The sequence below is a fragment of the Hevea brasiliensis genome, chromosome 6, assembly GCF_030052815.1.
Source record: "Hevea brasiliensis isolate MT/VB/25A 57/8 chromosome 6, ASM3005281v1, whole genome shotgun sequence".
Taxonomy (NCBI): Eukaryota; Viridiplantae; Streptophyta; class Magnoliopsida; order Malpighiales; family Euphorbiaceae; genus Hevea; species Hevea brasiliensis.
The window spans coordinates 104,927,142-104,949,261 of record NC_079498.1 but is presented as its reverse complement, the minus strand read 5'-3'; the positions used below and the strand labels follow the sequence as shown (position 1 = coordinate 104,949,261).

The 22,120-nt window shown below is 34.2% G+C and overlaps 1 protein-coding gene across 1 annotated transcript; it reads left to right on the top strand.

The window, feature by feature from the left end:
- The first annotated feature begins 1,377 nt into the window (after nt 1-1,377).
- LOC110637197 (uncharacterized) lies at nt 1,378-1,959 on the top strand. The gene has a single exon (XM_021787194.2). It carries the CDS (start codon nt 1,378-1,380, stop codon nt 1,957-1,959), a length of 582 nt encoding a protein of 193 aa, XP_021642886.2.
- Nucleotides 1,960-22,120: the final 20,161 nt, after the last annotated feature.

Genomic DNA, 22,120 nt, shown 5'->3' with positions numbered 1-22,120 from the left:
AGTAAATTTTATATTTTAACGACAGATTAAATATGCTGTTAAAGTATAGAATCGTTATAGTGTAGACGAATCAAATCTCTAATTTATTTATATTTTTTATTATTTTAAAACTATTAAATCATTTTAGAACTATAAAATTTTAATTTTGAATGTTGATTAAAATTAGTTTATAATTTTAAATATAATTGTAGTATTAATAAATTAAAATTGATTGATTAAGACATCAATATGTTGCTTTAGACGAGTAAATAATTAACTAATAGCAACTCATTCTAAGTGGCCAAAAATAATGGACTAACTTTATTTTTGCTTTAGCAAGCGACACGTATATAGTGCTCTTTTAATTTGTGGATGATTATGATTAATAATTAGGCAAAGCAAAGGAATTAAGCCTATCAATTTTACGAATTCCTTCCATCATAAGCTGGAGAGAGTAGAGAATAATCATCCATTCAAATAGTTTGATTATCATTTTAATGATGAATCAAAATCAATGGCATATTAATATAATTGAAGAAGTTAGTTATAATAAGTTAAAGAATCATCCCATCAATGATGTGGGATTATGCAAATGCAACACCTGGCTCGTAAGTTGAGTTGATCCTAAAAACCATTAAAGTCGAGGTTAAGATTGAGAAAGGTGATGATTTGAGGTAATTGTCACTTTTGTCTCCAACAAAGCTTCCTTGGCGAAGAAAAGAAAAAGTAGCCATTTCCTTGCATTGGTTATATGGATGAGCATGAGATTTGAGACTTCCATGTGTTAAATTCTAAGTTGTGAGCGCCCTGAAAATCATCAACTTTCTTCTTTTTTTTATCAGAACATCAACTTTCTTTATTGCTACCCTTTACCTGTAACCACATACTCGAATACTCTCTGCTTTCTGCTTTTCTCGTTAAACTGTGAGATCCCAAAAATTTATAGTAATTTTATATAGGTATATAATGAATCTGAATTATTTAATGGGATATTCTAAAATAACTTATAAAGGAGATGTTAACCTCCATTTCCATTTCATCTTTTGATTTTCTCTAACCAATTCCCTGCAATACGTTGGATTTATTGAGGATTGGTTACCTCCTCAAGCGCACGGAAGCTTGAGCACATTGGATCATTACTCCATCAATAATGATTGTACCCATTATTATATAATCACAAAAATAACCCTAATTATCCATGCACCCATAGGTTGTTCTAGTACGCATTGTACACTCCTTTTCTTGTCTTCCACCTCCCAACACCCCCTTTATATACTCCCCCACCTCCCCTCTCTTTCTCTCGTCCCAAACAACTCTCCTCTCTCTCTCTCTCTCTCTCTCTCTCTCTCAGATTACAAAGAAATGGTCTCTCTCTTTCTCTACACAAAATCACAGAAAATGGAACAAAATCTACCAGTGATAGCAAAAAGAATATGGGAAACAGTACGTGTTATCTTCTTCATGCGAAAGGGCATATCAAAGAGAAAGCTTCTGGTTGATCTCAACATGATGCTTAAACGCGGCAACAAGATTGCAACTAAAGCCATAGGGAACCTCGTGTTCCACCATGACCACCACCGTGACATCTCTTTCCCTGCCCCACCCCACGAATACGAGTTCAGCTGCAGTAATACCCCCATGTATTCACTTCACTTCCATGTTAACAAGCGCCGCCACCATAATAACTTCTTCTCATGTGCATTCCACGCGCCACCAACTCTTGATGACGATGTCCCAACCATGAACGCTGTGAAGCTAGCTTTGGAGATGCTAAACAACAACAACAATGAGGTGATGGTGGAGGCATCTCCTATGTTGCCGGGGTTTGGCCGGAGCCCAATGGTGAGGCAGCTGAGGATAACGGACTCACCGTTCCCATTAAGAGATGTTAATGATGACAATGGTATTGTGGACAAGAAAGCCGAGGAGTTTATAGAGAGGTTCTACAAAGAACTGAGGCAACAGCAGCAATGGCAGTGAGAGAGTGGCCGATAAGTAAGCTCAGGCTGAGGGTTGTGGCTTGCAATTTGGTTCTATTGTTGCTGTCGTTCACATAAAAAATAAAAAATAAAAAAAAAAAAAAGAAGAAGAAGATTTCTGTGTCTAGTAGCCGATGTTCTTGATGAAGAAAAGGTTGTAATTAAGCAATGAAAATGAGATGTATATTACAGGGAATCAAAACTTGAGCCTACGCTCAATTAATTCCTTTCAGTAATTATATTTCTATACATAAAGTAAATGATCAATGTATATCTCTGCTTTTATATGGATGAAAACTTTTTCTTTCTTTAAATTTTTTGTTCATCTTAATTTTGTGGATATTAATTAAGTTCCTCAATTAGTTTGCAAGAATTAAAAGCGTCAGGATTGAAATTTCCAGTCTCATATATGATACAAAACAGGCATTGATAAGTTGTTAATCTCATGATTCATTGCTTAGCTTGAATTGGTTAAATAATTAAAAATATATCATTCATCTAACAAATTCAAATTTAAATTTCATTCTTTTAATTCTTTAAAAAAAAATTCATAAAGGATTGATTTAAAATATTTTCAATTACTTATAGTTGGGAACTATGCAGCTTTTACTGCAGCCTTTTGCCATCAACTCCACTTATTTGTCCTGATGAGATTCCACTAAGGTAAAGTAAAACAATTAATTAGGTGGCCCCTCAATACTAAATACAATAAATTTTTTCAACTTTTTCTTTTTCTCCTTTTTGGTTTCCTACTTTGAAATTTTTATAAGAAATTAAGTTCCCTATACGCTTAGAGATCCAACTTATGGTCACACCCAAAACTTGAATTCAGTTGAAAACATTAGCTATTAGCTAGTAGCTAGCTAGTGATTAGGTTTTATTATTAATTGGTTTTCTGCCCTTGACTTTTCACCAAACATCTACACTTAGCTTAATTATTGTATGATGTTGTCTGTTATCAATACTAATTTCTTGAACGTTATTGCTATTTCTTTGTTTTATGTAAGTTTATTCTTGTACGTGAGAAATGGGCAGTAAAAATTCTCATATTTAAAATGAAAATTTTATTTTTTTTTTAATTTAAAAAGGATTTCATTTTACATTTGGGACAATGATATCCTTCTTTTCTATTTTCTCTTATTTATGATGATGTTATTTATTCTTATTTTTTATTCAACTTTCTTGGTTCTAAGTTGGACATTTGGAGTGGGCCTATTGGCTCAGATTACTACAGACTTTTTAAGCCATTTTTTTTTTTTTTACTTTTATTAGCATAATATATTTTTTAAAAAGAATTATTTAAAAAAAATATAAATCAAATATAATGGTGGATATGAGAATTCAATTGAATTTTTTATTATAAATAATTTATTTCAAATAAATCTTAAAAGAACAGAATAGCACACATTTTTTTAAAATGGGTCTTGATTTTAGTATTTGCTATTAAAAAATATTTAAAAAGAATAATATAATAATATATTTCATATTTGGTAGAAAGCATATTTATATCTTTGTTAGAGTAAGAAATTCATTTCACATTGGTGGTAATCTTAATTGTATTAGGAGTATAAATTATATTGGAATATATTTAGTATTGAAATAAATTTATATGCTCAGATTAATAGACTAAAAATATTAAGAATTTAAGTTTATTTTTTACATTTTTCAATATTTAGGGCATTTAGAAAATTAGTTAACAGAAAAATATTTTTCTATTCAAATAAAAAATTAAATCATTTTGAAAAGATAAAGTGATTTTTCAAATTTTAAAATTTTACTAAAATACAAACACGATATAAATATATACTATTAGTTTAATATTATAATTAAATAATAAAAATATTTTTTAAAAAATAATTTTCATAAAAATATTTTTAATATATAAATTATTTTTTAAAAAAATAAACAGAGTCTAAATTTAAACTGAATTTATCATCTGCTATCATTTATTATGTCCGGTTAAATTTATTTTTAATGTTACTGTAGTCATTATGAATCTATCAACAGTAAAAAAAAATCGTAGAAAGTGCTTAAACTAAATCTATGAATTAGGTATGGCAAATCGAATGATTAACTGTCTTGTCTAGATAATTATAATTAAATGCCTTCCTCCGAGGAATTAATGTCAGTAATAGCTTAGAATTTTAGCAAAGAGGTTCATTATAAAATTATAAACTATTTGGAAGAAAAAAAAAATTAAATTTTTATATAATTATACTTAAAATTTATTTTTTAAAATAATTTTTTAAATTAAAAAATTAAAATTTTTTTATTTTAAAATAAAAATTAACTTAAAAAATTAATTAAATTAAATTATTATAAATTTCTAATTTTCAAATAAGAAATTATAAATTACTCCATCCAAGAAATCCAATATTAGAACATGGATTTCAAGCAGCAAAATCCGCCATTGTTTCAGCAACAGAAAAGAAAAATCTAATAAAAGAAATCATCGAAAGTGAAAGCCTTCACTGATTAATCAAATTATAGACAAGAAAAAATTTATAAAAAATCTTCGAAAACGACCCGAAGCTCATTGACAAGAGCACTTTCCCTCGAATAGCAATAATAATTCGAAGAATAATTACAGAATAATAGAACTGAATGTGAGCTGGATTGTTATTTCTTGCGGGCAACATCTTAGTGATTGCTAAGCAAAAGGGGCAAGACAAAATCTAACGCATACACAGATAGATGCTTTGCGAGACAGATGTGGCCTTTTGAACTTACCGTTGCCTCATTTTGACGTGGTTCACTTGGAATTTCATCAACCTTTTGTGGGAACGTGGCCATGTGCCCCTTCCCAAGCCCCTCGATTGGGAGGTTATGTTGATACTCAGCGTCCTACATCAATTAGAAGTCGAGGAGTTAGGTCGCTTACAAGCATTAGTCTCCTTTCTCTCTTCCAGAGACGCATTTTCAGGACAAAACTCTCCTGAATCACTGTTAGTAGTGAGGCCTAGCCCATGGTGCAGATTTAGCACATCAACAATATTTAATTTTGATCTCTTAATATTTTATATTTTTATTTCAATTTCTATATTTTTATCCATTAATTTATTTAGTTGTGGCCCTAAAAATACATTTCTAGCTTCCCACCAGCTTCTATTGCATTATTATGATCACATTTAATCAAATGAATAATGATTTTTCCATCCTGCATGAAAGTACACTAAAAAAAATGGTGACGAAAAATAGTTATTTTGTGATAATAATTTTTGTAGTTATATATAAACCGGAAATATTTATAATCTTGGAGCTAATTTGGCTGTAAACGAGTTTGCAATAAATAATAATCAAACTCCCTCAAAAGACTTCCTGAGATTAAAACAAAATCAAACAAGCCTAACTCAATCAATTAACTGTTCTATGTCATTGATTTACATCTTCAGACTAGCTAGGTTTGCAAATTAATAAATGGCTTGTTTTTATCGAGAAAGAGATGGAAAAAAAAAATACAGTTCAATTTATTACCCCACTTGATCATTTCAAATTAATATTGTTTTCTTAGAAAATAATTTGACTAAATAATAATATAAATTTGGAAATGTGTCATATATTGAGTATATTACTTAAATACGCAACTGACTTATTGAATCAAATGTTCGTAGGAATCGACTCTAATGTATTCAGCTTCCTCAATTCACAGTTAATAGAAGGCAAAGAGTGCTAAGAATTAAAAAAAAAAATCTTTATTAACTGAATGATTGTAAAAGTAAGTACACGACTTTTGAAAATTAAATAAAAGATTTTGAAAAGTAAATGTAATATGTGAAAATTAAATATTGATAACATAAATGATAGATTAACTACTGAAATCTGTTTTGATTGTTTAATTGAGTTGTGGAGGACTTTTGAGGTTCTGATATTTATAATTATCTTTACAAGTACCTTAAAGAGTCTAAAAAATCTTCTTACATTCTGCAAATCTAATACTCTAAATTTTTAAATAATTATTTTATATATAAATATTAATATTTTATTTTATTAAATATTTTGAAAATTTATTTGAAATTTTCTGATTTTTTAAAATCGAGTTTATTTTTTAGAGACAATAAATTTCATCAATTTTTAAAAATTAATTTAAAGACCATGTGATAAAACCAAAAATATATTTAGATTCTAAATTTTTTTTTTAGTTTTTTAAAATTTTTTCAGAATTTTTAGGCATCGTCTTAAGTCTCTGGACAGAGTAAAATTTCAATTTTGGATATTTTGAATTGAATCAACCGAATCGAACCAAATCGGATCGGACTAATAGAATCAGATCGGTCCTCTTTTTTTTCTTTCTCTCTTCCCTCGCGCGTCACCCTCTCAGTCCACTTTCTCTCTCGTTTCTCTCTCCTCTCTCCTCCCCGCATCAGCCAACCACCACCCCACCCTCCCCAGCTTGCCGGAGTACTACCTGGGCACCTCCCCCTCACCGACTGCCCCAAGACGCTGAAAAACGCACCCAAAGAAGCCTCCATACACAGCGTGACTTTTGGTCTTCCCGATCAAAATTCGATCGATCCGACTACCAATCGGACTGGGTCTTGTTCCAAACATTATCTACACCTCGAGAGCTTTCTATAGACACTAAGAACACAAATTTCATCTAGCAGTTTGTCCGATTTAAGCTCGGGAAATTTTAGCCCATTTAGATTTTTAGACTAAATTTCTCCCAAACTGAGAACCCTACGGAGATTCCGAGAGTACCAGCGTACCTCACTTGACGAGGATTTTGCGGTAATATAAATTTTAAAATTTTTCGATACGAAAAATTCAGTGGGTCCCATAGACTTCGCAATGATTTTTTGAGCTTTAAATAAGCTTATTTAATTTCATAAATATTTTATTTTAACTCCTAGTGTTGTGGGCCTCACGTAGGTATCTACGTTTTGTCGAAATTTGACTAGTGCCCAGATCTGCATTTTCAAGCTAGGCAGACAGGCTTCTAGAGCCATTTCAGGATCGGATCGAAATTGCAGTCCTCCCCACTATTTTCAAATGCCTCGAGCATGTTCCAAGCATCAGAATTAGCATAGGTAAACCCGAATCTCAAATTCTCTTATTTACCTAGTGTCGGACTTTAAAAAAAAAATTTATAAAATATTCGTGGGTAGTCCGAAAATTATAATTCCTTTTGCAATAGTTTTATAACTTTGTTAAAGACAACGGGAAAATATTTTAAAATTTTTAGAGCTCGTTTGAGTGATTTTTAAAGAATATCATTTTTAGGGACTACAACATAATTTTTCAAGTTTATGAGTATTGACTGTTTTGAATGGCCTATGAGGGGCCATATGTTGTCGTTAAGTTGTGGATGTGAAATTATGACCTTTAGAAGTGTTATTTAAATCACTTTACAAGTTAGGTAAGTCCCAGGTTAGGTAGGTCCTAGTTATAAGGGGAACTCTGCAGGATTTTTTGTAAAACTTAGACTCTCCTTTGACTCTTTAAAATTTCGTTTTAAGTAAATATTAATAAATTTGTGATATAATTTTTTAGATGAGCCGGATCAGCCTTCTCCGCCTAGCCGCCGCAATGACTTTTGGAATACAGTGAATAGATATTGATTTTAATTATAATTTCAATATTATTGCCGGATATCCAAAGCATGGTCACGCATCACTTATAAATATATATATTCGGCTATTATAGGCACACTTTGTGTTGCATTATTGTTGGATGATTTTGATGTGCGTGTCACCTTTGGGTAATTTAGAGCTGTGTGCATGTGTCGACGTGCGCGCGGTGTACTGGTAATGGATATGGGTAGGACGGACCAATCGACTTGAGTTAGTTTCACTTAGGGCCCGATCCTTTTTGTGGTAAGTCGGGGTGAATACGGTTTTGAGTTGATCTCGCTGGCAGATATTGAATTAAGAGAGCTGTATAGGAGAATCAGCTCCCATATATATATATGTGTGTATATATATATATATATATTTGATGTGATATATGGGTGCGTGAGTACTATAAATTATTATTTGTGTAACTGTTGTCTGAAATTGGTTGAATACGTTGATATGGGCTGCATTTCATACTTAGGAATGCATTAGTGTTAGATAGTTATAGAAATTGTACTTAAAATCAATATCATATTATATGAGTCGAACGCTCACTCTATTTTTTTTTTCAAGTTACAGGAGGTTTTTTCCTTGTGATTAACTTGCTTTCTTCTTCGTAAGTCTATAGTTGCAGTACCAATATTTATGTTATTAAATTGAAATCTAAAACTCTGCATGTTCTAGGAGTATTTTATTTGATTTGGGACTGTAAAAAATTATTTAGTTTGAAGTTGTAAACTTATTATATATATATATATATATATATATATATATATATATATATATATATATATATATATATATTTGATGTGATATATGGGTGCGTGAGTACTCTAAATTATTATTTGTATAACTGTTGTCTGAAATTGGTTGAATACGTTGATATGGGCTGCATTTCATACTTAGGAATTGTCACACCTTACCCCTCCGTAAGGCATAACATGATCCCGTAGAATACTTAATGAACTACCGAACTTCACCTACCGATAACTCATTAAGTACCCTACAAGGGATTTTAAAACAATTTTCTTACATTTTGGAAGTGGTGAGCATTTTAGTGAGAATTAAAAACTATTTATTCAAAGCTTAAGGACTAGTAAAAATATTTATCCATTTAAATTTTGCCACAAATTTTATAAAAATTTTGACAGAGTTCCCTCTGTATTTTGAGAAATCAGTTCTTTAAAGACCTGTAAAAAGCACTTCCAAAATATTTCACAACTCCCAATCTCCAATAAAACTCAAATCAACCCAATTCAAATCACTTCAAGGCAATTTTCACAATTTAATCAAATTTGGTCATCACAAAATTTTTAATATTTCATTAACAAGGCATAAAGCAGAAAATTCATATTTACAAATATTAAATTTACAGAAGCAAACCCAAAATAATATTATTACAATTTATTTACAACTGCTCAATTTACATTGATACTTATGACATTCTGATTTACATCAAAATAACCATAAGGGTATAAAACAATACCCGTACAAAGGGATCAAGAAGTTCTTGTCAATCCATGACTCACTCTTCTCGCTTTCCTTGCTCTTATCTGCGATAAGAATTAAACTATCGCTGAGTATAAAATACTCAGTGGTGCACAATAAAAATTTAAAATGCGATACATAAATCATTTATTGATGAAACATAATTTGAATACTTCACAATCACATTTCACAAATACCAAAGCTCATAACAACTCATTTTGTCAAATAATATATTAAACACAGTTTAGTCAAACAATTTCATAAACACAGTGTTGCCAAAATCATACACAGCTTAAGCCATGACACAAAATTTCCGATCAATGCCGTGTTGTACACCACGACAAAGCAATCTACAACCCCATTAATCGAAATCAATGAGGGAGGTGGCTAGCTAGCTAATTAGTACTCATCCGATCTACAACTTCAACTGGCAAACCAGAGAGGGAGGAAAATAAACGATCTCAACCCCATAAATGAAGGAGGAAATGTGATACTGTCATGCTAAGTGTGAATCCAAAATCAATTTAAAACAATTATTTTCAATAATTTATGAGAGATCCCAAACAATTTTCAAAGTCATTTTTGTATTCACAAAGTGGCAACACAATTCATAAATAACACAGCGATTTCATAAAGTATAGCAACTCAAATTTTCAATTGGAAAACAATTACATAAATTTATTATGCACAAACTTGACTAGAGTCGCCTCTAGGCCTTGGCTCAGTCTCTCCGAGCTTCCAAGTCTTTTTCAGCTGAAACACACAATTTCATAGTGTTTTAGTACCATAACTTAACATAAGTCCAAAAATAAATTTAACTTCACTTTAACTAGCTCTATTGCGTTAAATTCGACGTTCTCAAAGTTTTTGTGTTTCGGGTTACTATTCACTACACTATTCAAGTCAAATTGTTGACTTTTTAGGGATTAATAGGTATGGAAACTCCAACTTCACCCACATACCATATTTTGGTCACCAAACTTGTTGGTTTTGGTCATTTTTTCCAAGCGTAGGTTATTTTGGCAAAATTGCCAATTTTCGGTTTTGGCGCTCCGAAGTTACACTGTTCCATTGGTCGATTTACTGTTGGAATTTGACAAAACTTCCTTCATAGAAAATGTTCCTTATTGTCTTAAGTGTATTCTCATTTTAGATCACCTCAATCGGAGTTTTGTAGCTCAAGTTATGGCCAAAATAAGTTTACTGTTCACGTGCACTGTTCATACTGGTATCTTGGGTTCTGGCAGATTTTGATCCAACTTTGGTCAGTAATTTGATCAAGTTAAGTTCATAATTTGGTCTAACTTTCTTCATATGAAATGTTCTACTATGTCTTAGGTTTCCATCGGTTCAAGAATCGCCTAAATCCGAGTTTCCTAGAGAGAGTTATAGCCATCCAAACATTACTGCTCACATGAAAATCTGCAGAGTTGCAGGTTTGGTAACTCAACTTTGCTCAATAATTTGAATGGGTTAATGGCATAATTTCGGGTGATGTTCTACATGAAAGTTTTAGATCTATATCTCCTCTAACCCCTAGCCAAATTTCAGGTCAATTTGACCTGTCTAACTCGAGTTATGACCAAATGAACGATTCTTGTTCATTTGGTCGATTTAATCTTGATGGCACTGCTCTCATTTCATTTTGGTCAATTGTTTCACTAAGTTTTAGTCAATTTTTGGCCATGGTTCCTTAATGAAAATTGTGCTATTTTATGTCTATTTTCATCCCCAATTGGTGGCATATCAATTAGACTTGTAAAATTTGAGTTTTGGTCTTTCAAAGTGGGTTTGGTCATGCTGATTGGACCTACGAATTTGGTTTTCATTCCAACAATTCCCACACAACTTATTTGGTCATAATTGACCATTATTTCATTTCACAATAGGTCAAACATGCCATTTATGCATTTCTCCAAATTTTGGTTCATAAACCCTAACATTCAAACCCTAACTCACTAACTCTTGCATTTAACCATTTCAATGCCTTTAACTATCATCACTTAACTCTCTAAGGTTCATATTCCTATCCAAGTCAATCAAGCCATGCAAATCACACTCTCCACAATGCTGGCCGAAATTCAGTTTGGTCCTTCTCCCATGTTTTTATTTCATTTCATAAATTCTAAGCTCATGTCAACATTTGCATATGCATTTAAAGAAGTAAAATAACAAGTTAACACACTAACCTTTCTTAAATCTCCAAAACCCTAACTTTTGCTCTTCTTTCTTCTTGTAATCTCCTTCTTAAGTAGTAATAACAAGCTTTAGTAGAATTTTTAGGGGAGTTATGAGAATTGAGTGGAAAAATTAAAGCTTGTATGCAAGCTTTAATGGTGGCTTTTCATGGAGGAAAATGAGAGAGGATGGGGTGGCACAAGGAAGAAGAAAATGAGACTTTTCTAATTTTTTTCCTTTTATTTCCTTTTATTTATTTTGCTTTGGAAGACCATAAAAATCAAATTTAATAAATATTTAATTAATTCTTTTATGACATCATTCATGATGTCATCACCTTTGACTTTTCTAACTTCTTTCTCTTTTTTTTTTCTATTTATTTTTTTTCTATTAGTTCTTTAATTTAATTCTTGATTCCGAAATTTTCTTTTCTCCGATTTTATTTGTGATTAGGTCGAGTCACTCGGGGTCAATTGACCAAATCGCCCCTCGCCGATTCATCCCGGTTTGCAAATAATCCAATATTTCTTTCGGCTCCCTGACCTAATTATTTGATTGGCTTAACAGTTCTTTTTCGTGATTTTCTCTTTTCCACCATGTTTATAAGGGTCCTAAGGATAGCAGCGTCACTTTTTACGGTTCGAAATTTGAGTTTAAAACGACTTCGCAGTCGTTCCCGAGGAGGTCACTCATCGCTGTGACTCTCGGCTCGTTTAACCTCTTATGTTCTGTTTTTCTTATTTATAGTTAACTAATTAAACATTACTAATTATTTGTGTTTATGGCTTCTCAAATTGTCTTAAGTGTGACCCTAGTCCCATTAATTGTCCGGACCGACACCGGTCACCGGAACAGTGAAATATACCAGGCTATGCAACGGGGGTGTTACAATTCTCCCCCCCTTAAATAAATTTCGTCTCGAAATTTTTGCACAGTATCAATCTACGAGCATTTGTGGTGTTGTCTCCTCATGTCCTCTTCTCGTTCCCAAGTAGCCTCTTGGCCTGAATGATGGTTCCACAGCACTTTCACCAATGGTATTTGCTTATTCCATAGCTACTTCACCTCATAAGCCAGAATCTTTATGGGTTCTTCTTTATATGTGAGGTCTGGATTCACTTCTATTTCTTCTACTGGTAGTACATGATATGGGTCTGATCGGTACCTCCTCAACATAGACACATGGAAGACATTATGTATCTTTTCCAACTCTGGAGGTAGTGCCAACCGATATGCCAAAGGACCTACTCTTTCCAGAACCTCATATGGCCCGATAAAACGAGGACTTAGTTTCCCCTTTCTGTCGAATCTCATAATCCTCTTCCAAGGAGAAACCTTAAGGAAAACTTTCTCACCCACTGCATACTCAATATCCCTTCTTTTCAAATCAACATAGGACTTTTGACGATCTGATGCAGTTTTAAGTCGGTCTCTGATTACCCTGATTTTCTCTTCAGTCTGTTGAACAATTTTGGGTCCAATTATTTTTATTTCACCCACGTCATCCCAACACAACGGGGTTCTACATTTCCTGCCATACAAAGCTTCATATGGAGGCATCCCAATGCTTGATTGGTAGCTGTTGTTGTAAGCAAACTCAATCAAAGGCAAGTGTGTATCCCAACTACCCTCAAACTCAATCACACAAGTCCGTAGCATGTCCTCCAAAATCTGAATTACTCTCTCAGACTGGCCATCTGTCTGTGGGTGGAATGCAGTACTAAAGTTCAATCTAGTTCCTAGGGCTCTCTGAAGACTACCCCAGAATCTAGAAGTGAACCTAGGATCTCTGTCTGATACAATGGATACTGGCACTCCATGCAGTCTCACAATCTTATCAATGTACAACCTGGCCAATCTGTCCAAACTGTAGTCCATCCGGACTGGCAAAAAATGAGCAGACTTAGTCAATCTGTCGACAATGACCCATACTGCATCATGACTCTTCTATGTCCGCGGAAGTCCCATTACAAAATCTATTGTTATTCTTTCCCATTTCCATTCCGGCACTGGTAGTGGATGTAACAACCCAGTGGGTACTTGATGCTCTGCCTTTACTTGCTGACATGTTAGGCATTTGGACACAAACTCTGCCACATCTCTCTTCATACCCATCCACCAGTAATGCTCCTTTAGCCCTCTATACATTTTTGTACCACCAGGGTGCATGGCAAAAGGAGACTCATGTGCTTCCTTCAAAATGATCTGCCTCAAATCAACATCATTAGGAACACACATTATGCCTTGGTGTAGCAGTAAACCATCATCTCTGATTGAGAACTCTGGTTTCTTGCCCTGCCGGACTTCTTCCAAAAGCTTCTGATACCTTTCATCATTACGAGCACCATTACGATCCGATCAATCAACACTGTACATGCCATGCAAGCTGCTTTGCCCATCATCATTAATCTCTAAACTGGCATGTAATGATCTCAACTCATGTATCAAAGACAAAGGAGTAACTTGTAGACTTGCCATAGTCTTGCGACTTAGGGCGTCAGCCACAATATTAGCTTTCCTTGGCTGATAGTCTATCAGACAATCATAGTCTTTTATCAACTCTAACCATCTCCTTTATCTCAAATTCAACTCTTTCTGGGTGCCCAAATACTTCAAACTCTTATGATCTGTGTAGATGTAACATTTCTCCCCATACAAATAATGTATCCAGATCTTAAGAGCAAACGCAATGGCTGCAAGCTCCAAATCCTGTGTCGGATAATTCCTCTCATGCGGTTTTAGCTGGCGTGATGCATAGGCAATGACATTTCGATCTTGCATCAATACATAACCTAACCCATTGTGAGAAGCATCGCTGTAAACTGTATATTCTTTACCCTGTGTGGGTAAAGTCAGGACTGGAGCCTCTGTCAAACATCTTTTCAATTCATCAAAACTCTGTTGGCATTTATCCGTCCACTGGAATTTTACATCTTTTCTAAGCAGCTTGGTCAATGGAGATGCCAACATGGAGAATCCCTTCACAAATCTACGGTAGTATCCAGCTAAACCCAGAAAACTGCGAATCTCTGTGACATTTCTGGGTGGCTTCCAATAAGGATAGCTTCAATCTTACTTGGATCTACCTTAATGCCCTCTTCTGATACTACATGCCCCAAGAAAGATATTTCCTTCAGCCAAAATTCACACTTCGACAATTTGGCATATAGCTGTTTCTCTCTCAAAGTCTGCAGTACAATCCGCAGATGTCTATCATGCTCTTCTGCATCCCTCGAATAGACCAATATATCATCTATGAATACCACAACAAACTGGTCGAGGTATGGTCTGAAGATAGTGTTCATCAGATCCATAAAAGCAGCCGGAGCATTAGTTAACCCGAATGGCATAACCAAAAACTCATAATGGCCATAGCGGGTTCTGAAGGCAGTTTTAGAAATACTCTGCTCTTGTACTTTCAACTGATAATAACCTGATCTCAGGTCAATTTTGGAGAACACAGCTGCACCCCTCAACTGATCAAACAAGTCATCAATGCGGGGCAATGGATATCTATTCTTTATTGTCACCTTATTCAATTGCCGATAATCAATACACAAACGAAGAGTGCCATCTTTCTTCTTTACAAACAACACTGGCGCTCCTCAAGGTGACACACTAGGGCGGATAAAGCCCTTGTCAAGCAGTTCTTGCAACTGCACTTTCAACTCTTTCAACTCTGCAGGTGCCATTCTGTATGGTGTTATGGAGATTGGGTCCACACCAGGCATACCATCAATTTCAAACTGCACTTCTCTTTCTGGAGGTAATCCTGGCAATTCTTCAGGAAATACATCCGGAAAGTCACATACAGTAGGAATGTCCTCCAATGTTGGACTCCCCATTTGGGTGTCTATCACATGTGCCAAGTACGCCTCACACCCTTTTCTAATAATTTTTCAGGCCAGTGCAGCTGAAATGATGTTTGAAGGCAATAACTGCCTCTCCCCATGTATTACTACATCACCATACTGAGGGAGACCAAAAGTGACTGTCTTCAGTCTACAGTCAATCATGGCGTGATGCCTGGCTAACTAATCCATACACAAGATAATGTCATAATCTCTGAAGGGCATTTCAATTAAATCAGACAGAAAAGTGTGTCCTTGGATCACCAAAGGACAATCTCTATATAGCCTATTTACTCGGACCTCCTGGCCTAATGGACTAGTTACTAGCACATCATAGTCCATTGGTACACACTGAATAGCAGTAGAACACATCACACTAGCACTAACATACGAATGTATGGAGCCAGGATCAAATAACACATGCACATCTTGGTCAAGGATGGAGAAATTACCAGCTACAACATCTGATGTTTCAGCCTCTTCCCTCTGACGCATAGTATACACTCTGACTGGTGCGCCACTAGGTACTGGCTGGTTAACAGTGCTCTGACTTCCAGGGGTGTTACGGGACCCTACCTGCCTCGCCTCTAGCGGTGATCGTGACCCTGCGGGTGCAGAGACTTGGGTTGATCCTTCAGATGTGGTAAAACATCCAGACCGGCACGGACTAGTGCAATCCTTAGCGAAATGTCCGCTTCCTCCACAATTAAAGCATGCACCAGTAGCCTTGAAACAAACCCCACCATGAGTTCTACCACACGTTTCACACCGCTGACCAATAGAGCTCCTCGGGGTGCTCTGGTCTGTGACTGACCGGGTGGTCTTTGGCTAGAAAATCGCCTCTGCCTCTACTAAGCTAGATCCCCAAATCGCTTCCTCTTCCCAGAACCACTTCGGATGCTTGTTCAAGAGTCTTTCAGTTTCTCTTTCTCTTGTGAACCCTTCTTCACCGCCTTCTGATTCTATCCTTTCTAATTCCAAGGCTTGTGAGATCAATTCAGAAAATTCGATGTCCAAACCCACAACTTGCATTCTCAGACTCTGCCTTAGCCCAAACTCAAACCTCTTGCATCTGTCTCTGGGGGTGGAGACTAAGCTTCCAGAATAGTGGCTTAGCCTCGAAAAATCTCTCTCATATTCTGCTACAGTTCGGTTCCCTTGTTTCAAACTCAAAAATTCTTGCAACTTCATATCCACATATGCATCGGGAACCCATTTCTGTCGGAACTCCCTCAAAAAGTCTGTCCATGTTAGCACAGGTGGCTCAACCAGGCTGTGGAGGATGGTCTTCCACCATTCAAACGCATCCCCTTGCAACAAGGAAACATAATACTCAAACTTCAATTCCTCTCAGAATCTGAACTTCACGAAACTCGTTCCATTCTTTCCAACCACTGTTCTGCCTCCAGTGGATCCACAGTGCCTTTAAACTCAGTGGCCCCAAATTTCATTAGTTTTTCATATTGCCGAGCTGAGGGCTGTGGTTGTGCTACAGGTACTGGCATTTGAACTTGGGGTGGCACATTACCCGCCATTTGCTGGAAGAACGCAGCCATCTGCTGTACAAATTGAGCAGGAATCGGTCTTTGGAGCAGAGCCGGAGTGGTGACCCACTCACGTTCTGGAGTGCTGGGGCTTCCCTTTGAACCTCAGCCTCAACAAATTGTTCTTCGGAATGATCTCCTCATTCCATTCCGTTTTCCCAAATTTTCTACTTCCTGAGATCAAACACAAGGAGGTTGACCTCCGTTAGTGCATATTCATGATATAAATATGTCATATGTATCAATTAAAGACACTTGACCAGTTGTACTTATCAATAAAATGTTCATACACATAGTCAAAATTTATTGAAAAACCATGCTCTGATACCACTAAAACATGTCACACCTTACCCCTCCGTAAGGTATAACATGATCCCGTAGAATACTTAATGAACTACCGAACTTCACCTACCGATAACTCATTAAGTACCCTACAAGGGATTTTAAAACAATTTTCTTACATTTTGGAAGCGGTGAGCATTTTAGTGAGAATTAAAAACCATTTATTCAAAGCTTAAGGACTAGTAAAAATTTTTATCCATTTAAATTTTGCCGCAAATTTTATAAAAATTTTAACAGAGTTCCCTCTGTATTTTGAGAAACCAGCTCTTTAAAGACCTGTAAAAAGTACTTCCAAAATATTTCACAACTCCCAATCTCCAATAAAACTCAAATCAACCCAATTCAAATCATTTCAAGGCAATTTCCACAATTTAATCAAATTTGGTCATCACAAAATTTTTAATATTTCATTAACAAGGCATAAAGCAGAAAATTCATATTTACAAATATTAAATTTACAGAAGCAAACCCAAAATAATATTATTAAAATTTATTTACAACTGCTCAATTTACATTGATACTTATGACATTCCAGTATTTACATCAAAATAACCATAAGGGTATAAAACAATACCCGTACAAAAGGGATCAAGAAGTTCTTGTCAATCCCGCAGCTCACTCTGCTGCTTTCTCTTTGCTCTTATCTGCGACAGTAAATTAAACTATTGCTGAGTATAAACATACTTAGTGGTGCACAATAAAAATTTAAAATACGATACATAAATCATTTATTGATGAAACATAATTTGAATACTTCACAATCACATTTCACAAATATCAAAGTTCATAACAACTCATTTTGTCAAATAATATATTAAACACAGTTTAGTCAAACAATTTCATAAACACAGTGTTGCCAAAATCATACACAGCTTAAGCCATGACACAAAATTTCCGATCAATGCCGTGTTGTACACCACGACAAAGCAATCTACAACCCTATTAATCGAAATCAATGAGGGAGGTGGCTAGCTAGCTAATGAGTACTCATCCGATCTACAACCTCAACTGGCAAACCAGAGAGGGAGGAAAATAAATGATCTCAACCCCATAAATGAAGGAGGAAATGTGATACTGTCATGCTAAGTGTGAATCCAAAATCAATTTAAAACAATTATTTTCAATAATTTATGAGAGATCCCAAACAATTTTCAAAGTCATTTTTGTATTCACAAAGTGGCAACACAATTCATAAATAACACAGCGATTTCATAAAGTATAGCAACTCAAATTTTCAATTGGAAAACAATTACATAAATTTATTGTGCACAAACCTGACTAGAGTCGCCTCTAGGCCTTGACTCAGTCTCTCCGAGCTTCCAAGTCTTTTTCAGCTGAAACACACAATTTCATAGTGTTTCAGCACCATAACTTAACATAAGTCTAAAAATAAATTTAACTTCACTTTAACTAGCTCTATTGCGTTAAATTCGACGTTCTCAAAGTTTTTGTGTTTCGGGTTACTATTCACTACACTATTCAAGTCATATTGTTGACTTTTTAAGGATTAATAGGTATGGGAACTCCAACTTCACCCACATACCATATTTTGGTCACCAAACTTGTTGGTTTTGGTCATTTTTTCAAAGCGTAGGTTATTTTGGCAAAATTGTCAATTTTCGGTTTTGGCGCTCCGAAGTTGCACTGTTCCATTGGTCGATTTACTGTTGGAATTTGACAAAACTTCCTTCATAGAAAATGTTCCTTATTGTCTTAAGTGTATTCTCATTTTAGATCACCTCAATCGGAGTTTTTTAGCTCAAGTTATGGCCAAAATAAGTTTCTGCTCACGCAATCGCTCATACCGGTATCTTGGGTTACGCAGATTTTGATCCAACTTTGGTCAGTAATTTGATCAAGTTAAGTTCATAATTTGGTCTAACTTTCTTCATATGAAATGTTCTACTATGTCTTAGGTTTCCATCGGTTCAAGAATCGCCTAAATCCGAGTTTCCTAGAGAGAGTTATAGCCATCCAAACATTACTGCTCACATGAAAATCTGCAGAGTTGCAGGTTTGGTAACTCAACTTTGCTCAATAATTTGAATGGGTTAATGGCATAATTTGGGGTGATGTTCTTCATGAAAGTTTTAGATCTATATCTCCTCTAACCCCTGGCCAAATTTCAGGTCAATTTGACCTGTCTAACTCGAGTTATGACCAAATGAACAGTTACTGTTCATTTGGTCGATTTAATCTTGATGGCAGCTTGCTCTCATTTCACTTTGGTCAATTGTTTCACCAAGTTTTAGTCAGTTTTTGGCCATGGTTCCTTAATGAAAATTGTGCTATTTTATGTCTATTTTCATCCCCAATTGGTGGCATATCAATTAGACTTGTAAAATTTGAGTTTTGGTCCTTCAAAGTGGGTTTGGTCATGCTGCCAGCAGCATGACCATTGGACCTACGAATTTGGTTTTCATTCCAACAATTCCCACACAACTTATTTGGTCATAATTGACCATTATTTCATTTCACAATAGGTCAAACATGCCATTTATTCATTTCTCCAAATTTTGGTTTATAAACCCTAACATTCAAACCCTAACTCACTAACTCTTGCATTTAACCATTTCAATGCCTTTAACTATCATCACTTAACTCACTAAGGTTCATATTCCTATCCAAGTCAATCAAGCCATGCAAATCACACTCTCCACAATGCTGGCCGAAATTCAGTTTGGTCCTTCTCCCATGTTTTTATTTCATTTCATAAATTCTAAGCTCATGTCAACATTTGCATATGCATTTAAAGAAGTAAAATAACAAGTTAACACACTAACCTTTCTTAAATCTTCAAAACCCTGACTTTTGCTCTTCTTTCTTCTTGTAATCTCCTTCTTAAGTAGTAATAACAAGCTTTAGTAGAATTTTTAGGGGAGTTATGAGAATTGAGTGGAAAATTAAAGCTTGTATGCAAGCTTTAATGGTGGCTTTTCATGGAGGAAAATGAGAGAGGATGGGGCGGCACAAGGAAGAAGAAAATGAGACTTTTCTAATTTTTTTCCTTTTATTTCCTTTTATTTATTTTGCTTTGGAAGACCATAAAAATCAAATTTAATAAATATTTAATTAATTCTTTTATGACATCATTCATGATGTCATCACCTTTGACTTTTCTAACTTCTTTCTCTTTTTTTTTCTATTTATTTTTTTCTATTAGTTCTTTAATTTAATTCTCGATTCCAAAATTTTCTTTTCTCCGATTTTATTTGACAGTTAGGTCATGAGTCAGCTCTCGGGGTTAATTGACCAAATCGCCCCTCGCCGGTTCATCCCGGTTTGCAAATAATCTAATATTTCTTCCGGCTCCCTGACCTAATTATTTGACTGGCTTAACAGTTCTTTTTCGTGATTTTCTCTTTTCCACCGTGTTTATAAGGTTCCTAAGGACCGCAGCGTCACTTTTTACGGTTCGAAATTTGAGTTTAAAATGACTTCGCAGTCGTTCCCGAGGAGGTCACTCATCGCTGTGACTCTCGGCTCGTTTAACCTCTTATGTTCTGTTTTTCTTATTTATAGTTAACTAATTAAACATTACTAATTGTTTGTGTTTATGGCTTCTCAAATTGTCTTAAGTGTGACCCTAGTCCCATTAATTATCCGGACCGACACCGGTCACCGGAACAGTGAAATATACCAGGCTATGCAACGGGGGTGTTACAGGAATGTATTAGTGTTAGATAGTTATAGAAATTGTACTTAAAATCAATATCATATTCTATGAGTCGAACACTCACTCTATTTTTTTTTTCAAGTTACAGGAGGTTTTTTCCTTGTGATTAACTTGCTTTCTTCTTCGCAAGTCTATAGTTGCAGTACCAATATTTATGTTATTAAATTGAAATCTAAAACTCTGCATGTTCTAGGAGTATTTTATTTGATTTGGGACTGTAAAAAATTATTTAGTTTGAAGTTGTAAACTTATTAATTATGCATGTGTGAATGTATGGGACATATGTTTATTTTGGATGAGGGAGTTGAGCTCCAATTTGATTAAATTGATTGACTGAGGATTGTAAGGGTGAGCTGAGCTCCCCATATGTATATATATATATATTGTGATCACAAGTCGGATGAGCTAAAAACTCTTCATTTGATAGTCCAATTATAGTCGAACTCTGTCCGGTTAGTTTCTTGAAAATAGGCTCAAAATATGGGCTTAAAGGTTAAGTTAGCAAATAGTTAGGCTTATTACGAACTTTGAAAGCATTATACTGACCCAAGTCTTAGTGTCGGTCTGGCCCATAATTTAATTCGTGAAACAAAAGGTGGAAGTCCATTATGTAACTTGACTCCTATAACTTTGCACAATTAGTATTTCTTAACTAGTCACCTATATCTGCTAACTTTCTTTAATATTTATTTTCTTAACTGTCAATATTTATTCATTAAATTATCTCAAGCCTTTAATTAATTAAATTAATAATATAAAATTAATTAAAATAATTTTACTAAATACTAATTTAATTAATAATTAATTTGAAAATAATTAATATATAAAATTAATTATTTTGATTTAAATAAATATTCCAATTTCTGAATAAATATCATGATTAATTGGGAATTTTTTTTATATAATTATTGTCATTTTATTTTTGAAAGTGGTTGGCAAGTCAAATACGTGCCATAATCCATGAGTCTAAAGAATTAAAAACTTTCCGAAAAGTTACTATTTGTAATTAATTTACAATTCGATCAATCTAACTTTGTCGACTTTGAAGGTTTTAGGAAAAAAAAAAAAAGAAATCGTCACTGTTGAGTGAAAATTCACTTCTCCAATTGTACTGTGGAGGTTGTAGCTCCAATATGAGGATATTACAAATTTACCACCAGGGTAAAGCTTATCAGAGATGTAATATTATTATCGTTTTGCCTTATTAATTAAATATTTCAATTCAAGATAAAGTAGATGTGTATTTGTTTAGTTGCTCACACTTTAAATTAAATAGACATTCACTTAATGTTAAAAATATAATGCTATATATGTTTAGGTGTCAAATTTTGAAATAAGAGATTCAAATTTAATTTTAATAAAAATTGTTAATAATTGTGAATTTTAAATAACAATTTACCTATTAATATAATTTTTTAAAGTGAATTTCAAATAGCACTATTTTATAAAAAAATAAAATAAAAATTTATGCCTAAATAAATCTCTCTATATTTATGAGTTTATATAAATTCATGATTTTAATGGTATGTTT

Excerpts from the sequence above, each read along its gene's own strand:
- LOC110637197 (XM_021787194.2), top strand. The coding sequence starts at position 1,378 with ATGGAACAAAATCTACCAGTGATAGCAAAAAGAATATGGGAAACAGTA.